Here is a 5,785-nt window from a genome sequence, read left to right as displayed (position 1 = left end):
TTCTAATTATTTAGTATTTAAAAAGATATTTTATATCATATGAACTAGCAAGTAATAAAAAAAAATATTGTTCACTTGTTTTCAGTGCACTGGTTTTATGATGACTACCAAAGGACTTCCTAGCTCTTTCAACAAAGATCTCCAGGAAGATAAGGAGGCAACATTTGATGTCTTTGATACAATGGAAGGTGTGTTACCAATTGATCATAACTAATATTATTATTTATAATATATAATAATGTATTTTGTTTTGTCCTACCTGACAAGTTATCGTACAAAATACTCAGCACATACAAATTTGCAAGTGATTTAGTCAAACCCATGACCTCCCGATAACTAGCCTGGTGTCATAACCACGAAACCACAGACCTTGTGCTTAGTGGTAAGTGTTGAATTCAGTCCCAAGTAGTAGCAGGTACTGCAATGCTATTTTTGTGTCTGCATCAGAAAAATATCATAGGAGTGATCTTTTCCCCTACCTGACATGCTATCCTACCAAATAATCAGTAATGTATTTTCTATTGCTGATATATAGTAAATAGCAATGAAAATTATTTTGTAATAAAGGTACCACTCTGTATTGCATGTTACATTTAAATTGATACTATGTCCTTCAGATGTTATTAGAGTGGCAACCGGTGTAATATCAACACTTTCAATTGATCGAGAGGCAGCTTATAATGCTTTGAGTCCAGATATGCTGGCCACCGACATAGCCTACTATCTTGTGAGGAAAGGGGTAAGGGAATCATTACTGTACTTTAAATTGTACCTTTATCCCCCTAAATTCTCTCTCTTGCATACTGTACATTTCTCAGTGCAATGGTCCTCTCTGGGAAGGTACAGTATCATAAGCATCTACAGTATGTGTTGTGATTGGATTGGATTGGATTTCTTTGGTGTTGATACACAGCAAGGAAAACCCACAACAGTCCATCGGGGTCCTTCGGAGGTTGAATTGGGCAGCACATCGAATATGGCATATATCACAGTTATTTGTTACATAAAATTTGATAGTGTTGACAGATCATTACACACACATTACTGTATATCAAGCAACTTTATCCTGTTTACTACTGAACCATATTTCTTTTTCCTTTTAGGTTCCTTTTCGAGAAGCTCATGGTTTATCAGGTTCAGTGGTGGCGCTGGCAGAGAAAAAGAACTGTGTGATGTCGTCGCTATCTCTTGATGATATGAAGACTATTAGGTAATGTCTTCATGTGTCTACTGCAGGGGGGATGTAGACACTTAGCTATATCATCTCATTTGTAAGTTCTAAGAGAGTAAATTCGGTTGGAGGAATGATGGGATGGGTCATAATCTAAAGATTTATAAGTTTGAAGACTTGGAAAGCAGCTAGATAAGATCTGTCCTAGAAAGAATTGAAAGTCAACAATCTGTCACCTGGGAGACTTTTTTTTTATAATGAGTTACTTAGTCTTGAATGATGGTTAAAATAATAAATATTATAACACACCTAAATAGATCCCAGTCATTTGATTGGTTGATTTCTTACCACGGGACATTAGTTGTTTTGCCCATTTCATCACTCATCGTTGAAATTTTGTTCCATTGTGCATTTTTTTTTCATCCGTTGCACATTGCCTGTGGATATGAAATGACTTCAAACTATATACAATCTTTTTGATCGGTTAAAAATGACGCAGGACTGACTTTTTTCAGAAGGTTAAATTCATGAATCAACGTCACGTTACCTATAACCTCTACTTATAAGCCTACTTCTTGTTGAACTTGTCTAAGCGATGTGCAGTGTATTGGAGAATTTGTTTACTGTAAAGAGCTGTGAAGTATTTTAATTGCATGTATGATACCTCAAAAACTAGCTCAAACTTGTGCAAAATCTGTGTGGAATTCGACCCTTTTTAGGTAGGTTTTTGCGCGGAGGATAGGCCTAGGCCAGGCTAGTTAGGTCTAGACCGAACCGCTCTCGTTGAATGGAACAATCTTTCAACTCATGAAAATATTCTTCCCATTGCACTTATAAACATTCATTATTAGTATACTATTACATTCTTAACAGGGGTAAGATAAATTTAGTTCTCTAATTACATTAATAACTTAAATGTTTTGTGTATTATTAGCTACAGTGATTTTATTGTTAAAATAAATGAAAAAATAAAAGATGGGAAAAAAGCCAAATAGAAACATTAATAAAGTACATAGTACATAACATTTCCTTTAAGGTACTGTAGCACACTGTACCCTTGTAAGTATATATAGCCACTGTACCTCTAAAACAACTTACCCAAACAAGCATTCACATTGACATTAGATATATCTATGTATGTGAATGCTTCTCAACCTTTCTCTATTTTGTTTGCAGTTCTTATTTTGAAGAAGACGTGAATAAGGTGTGGAATTATGAGAACAGCGTTGAGCAGTACACCTCCACAGGCGGTACAAGCAAAGCAAGCGTATTAGCACAGGTGGATCAACTAAGTACTTGGTTAGAGGATATGAAAGCCAAGTAAAAGGGAACAGCTCAGTGGTTGCAGGAAGGGCTTAAGGGCATACCCCCGCCTGTCAAACATCGCCCAGTTTTCCTAAGAGAAAGGGGTTTACACCATTGAACTGCCCTCTGTCCTATCAGAAGGTTCTTTCCCTCCAACTCCCCCACCAATTGATTTTATATAAATTACTATACTTTTATTCATTTTGATATCTGAAAACTACAGTGTAGTTATTACCTCCATCAAGAAGGTTATGTATTTATCTGTGTGTTATATGTGTTTGTCTGTTTAGCATAAATAAACAAAAACTAGTTTATTAATTTGGTAGATAAGGGTCTACTAAGGAATCATACTTTTGAATTAGCATGTCATATGTATAGTTAATAAACCAAGAAAGGTACCCAGAAATTTCACTTCAACTTCGGATGTCTGCTTCTGTTGCTTGGCTACTTGTGGTTTATAAAAATTAAAAATAAATGCTTTCTGATCATAATGAAATAGGGGTATTATACAAAAATGTATGTATGTATGTATGATGGGGCCGATCCAGAGAAAAGTCTGGGTAAGGACGTGCGAAGTGCAGGGGATTCGGAGTAGGCCTACAGTTCCACACTCCCCTCTTTATTTCTCTCTTCTTTGGAGGGCTTAGCCCCTGTTGGCCCCTGATTCTGCCCCTGGTATGATTAAAAGTAACAAGTATTTTTGAATGATTAAAAGACACTCAAAATATAAGTAACATTAACAAATCTTTATTATGCTTATATACAAACTTTACATCAATTCTTGGTAAAATTTTAAAAATGTTCAGTAACAGACATAAAAGAAATTGGTTAATTATTGAAATTATGTTACATTTTTACATACCAGGTACAGTTTAAAGTTCTTGCCAAATATCTTCTTTTTAGAAGAATGCACAATTTCCTAGAGCATTAGGTTACAAATATATCAACAATAAAAAAGTGTACATTGTTAAAATGTGTAATAAAAACAGTTATGTGTGAAAGTCTGATTGTGTAATGTATGTAATCCATTTATAACTTACAAGCCTAAAATATACTGTAAGCTCGAGTTTAGGAGTTTCACAAGAGTTTTTTTTTGTCTTAGTCTTAATCAGTGTATAAAAATATAATATTTTCAATACTTCATTTCATGAGAAACATCATGCTAGTTTTTTCCTACCTACCTTAAACATTTTTCTTTTTAAGAATCTTTCTTAATTGTCTTCTTAAGTATGCTACAAATTCTCTTGAAAACCCCCTTTGATTCCATTAGGTTCTCGTTAGGAGGATGTGGTGAGATGTCTTTGGAAAATTTGCTCCAGTGGGGGACACCAGATTTATTTGGTGTCAAGTCATCTTTTACCAGGAACTTTGTCGTCCCTTCAGTCTTATCCTCAGTCTTTTCTTCCAATTCACCACTCTCGTATCCTTCATTTTCAGTCCTTTCGGAACTGTAGCCTGGGTCTTTCAGGGGAACTTGCACCTCTTCACTACTGTCCTCATGGTAACCTTTTGTTTTATTGGTAGAATCCCCATCACCTGACTGAGAATCTTCATCTTGATTGGCTGACTGTACTTCATTTGATCCATTCTCACAATCGGTTACGGTGAAGAGTTCGCCATTAACGGTAATCATCTCACCCGTATCTGACGTACCCTCCGTGTCCCCATCCTCAAAAGCTGACAGCAGATTCAGGCGTTGTTGTTCCAGATCGTCAAGAGTTGGCGACTCGGTTCTGCTGCCCTCTTGTGAATTGGCTGCGGAGCATGGTGAAAAGGTACCAATATTGTTGGCGTCACTGTCTAACGATCCACAACTTGGTGTCCGACTCATCACTGGCGTGTTTCCATCTTGGATTTGAGGACTGCAGGGTCCTGATTGTGGTGTTCTGCCGGGAGTAGGAGGTGGTGTAGATGTTGGTAGTGGTGGGGGTGTTCGATAGCCAGGTGTGAGAGGTAAAGGTGGCTTAAAATTTTCATCATGTAGTGGACTTTCACCTGCTTTTGTCGAAGTCCTCTCAGTATCACTATCTGTTAAAAGTAACCAAAAATATATATATTAAACAGATAATATATTGATACAGTATTTACAAATAACAGCGTTATTAGTTTTCAACATGAAACTTATCACTCTGCAAGTCTGTCTATGTATGCACGCCGGCCTGTTGTAGGCAGAAGCCCACAAGATGCAAATAATTATTTGGAGTTAAAATCACTCAGAAATCCAAAGAGTTACATCTTTCTCGTGGTGAATTGGACAGTACAGCAAGCAAAGATTTCTTGCTCTTTTAGGAAAAGCGTATTGCGATCTTCAACGTGCACATGCGTCATATCACACAGGGCTGTTTGAACTTTATGTTGGAAAGACATTGCACTATAAAAATTGCATTTTAGCCTCCAGCAGAAACACAAGGAGTGTAGCAATGGAAGGCTATGTAATGAACTAAGTGGTTCAGTAGTAACATACCAGTAACTGTCCTTTACCTGAAACACTGGTGTCCATACTCTCATCTAGCCTATTTTCTATTCTTCGCTTTTTAATTTCCTCTGTTGTGTCATCATCAGTGAAGTTTTTTCTTCTTTTAGATGTGTGTTTGCGATCAGCTGATTTTGGCAAGCGTTTTGTAAAAGCCTCGATACGATCTTTTGGCTGAATAGGGGGCATACCAAACCTCTCGCACTCCTAGAATCCAAATATATAGAAACTGAAAGGTCCACTGATTAATCTCAGATAACAAAGTATAATACATACTCCAAGTATTGAAATACACGCCATTGTGTTGGGATTCAATATTTCGACATTAATGATGTCATCATCAGGAATGATCCATTCCTGATGATGACATCATTATTCAATATTTCGACATTAATGATGTCATCATCAGGAATGATCCATTCCTGATGATGACATCATTAATGTCGAAATATTGAATCCCAACACGATGGCGTGTATTTCAATACTTGGAGTATGTATTATACTTTCTTACCAAATATATAGCTATTTAATAATGAAGTAATAATTTTTTTGTATACTGCGCTTGCACAGATATACTCTATGCTGTGGTAGTGAAATTCTATGTAAAATGTCATGTGTTCAGGTTTATTTCAGTTCATTTCTTTTGACACGCATGTGCTGACAGATGACCGATGGCTAACGGCACCTTGTTCGATTTTTAATATACCCTTTAAATGGCTCTAATATTTTGAAAGGTAGTGTAGAAGGGATTTCTGTAAATGGTAGTTACCAGTTTTCAGTCAAATAGGTAGAGCAGGAGTCTTTTTAGAGCACTCATTGTTTTTATACAGGTGACA

At 36.4% G+C, this 5,785-nt stretch overlaps 2 protein-coding genes across 2 annotated transcripts; one reads left to right on the top strand and one right to left on the bottom strand.

The window, feature by feature from the left end:
• Positions 1-85: 85 nt before the first annotated feature.
• Positions 86-3,480, top strand: LOC117099859 (argininosuccinate lyase-like; the record flags this gene model as incomplete). Its single annotated transcript, XM_033239379.1, has 4 exons — positions 86-188; positions 618-739; positions 1,104-1,210; positions 2,348-3,480. Coding segments are annotated over 4 exons (480 nt in total), but the record flags the coding sequence as incomplete, so codon positions are not given.
• LOC117099860 (zinc finger CCHC domain-containing protein 8-like) lies at positions 3,204-5,172 on the bottom strand. Its single transcript, XM_033239380.1, has 2 exons — positions 4,958-5,172; positions 3,204-4,504 (listed from the first exon to the last, which is right to left on the bottom strand). Exons 1-2 carry the CDS (start codon positions 5,136-5,138, stop codon positions 3,675-3,677), a joined length of 1,011 nt encoding a protein of 336 aa, XP_033095271.1. The 5' UTR covers positions 5,139-5,172; the 3' UTR covers positions 3,204-3,674.
• Positions 5,173-5,785: the final 613 nt, after the last annotated feature.

This window comes from Anneissia japonica, unplaced genomic scaffold, assembly GCF_011630105.1.
Source record: "Anneissia japonica isolate Jap-2015-1 unplaced genomic scaffold, ASM1163010v1 scaffold7442_len5785_cov166, whole genome shotgun sequence".
NCBI lineage: Eukaryota > Metazoa > Echinodermata > Crinoidea > Comatulida > Comatulidae > Anneissia > Anneissia japonica.
This window is presented reverse-complemented; position numbering and strand designations above follow the sequence as displayed.

Bases quoted from the DNA above. Each gene is read 5' to 3' on its own strand.
- LOC117099860 (XM_033239380.1), bottom strand. From the start codon at position 5,138: ATGCCCCCTATTCAGCCAAAAGATCGTATCGAGGCTTTTACAAAACGC. The intron at 4,505-4,957 runs GTAAAGGACAGT...TACTTTTAACAG, and splicing joins TATGGACACCAGTGTTTCAG to ATAGTGATACTGAGAGGACT.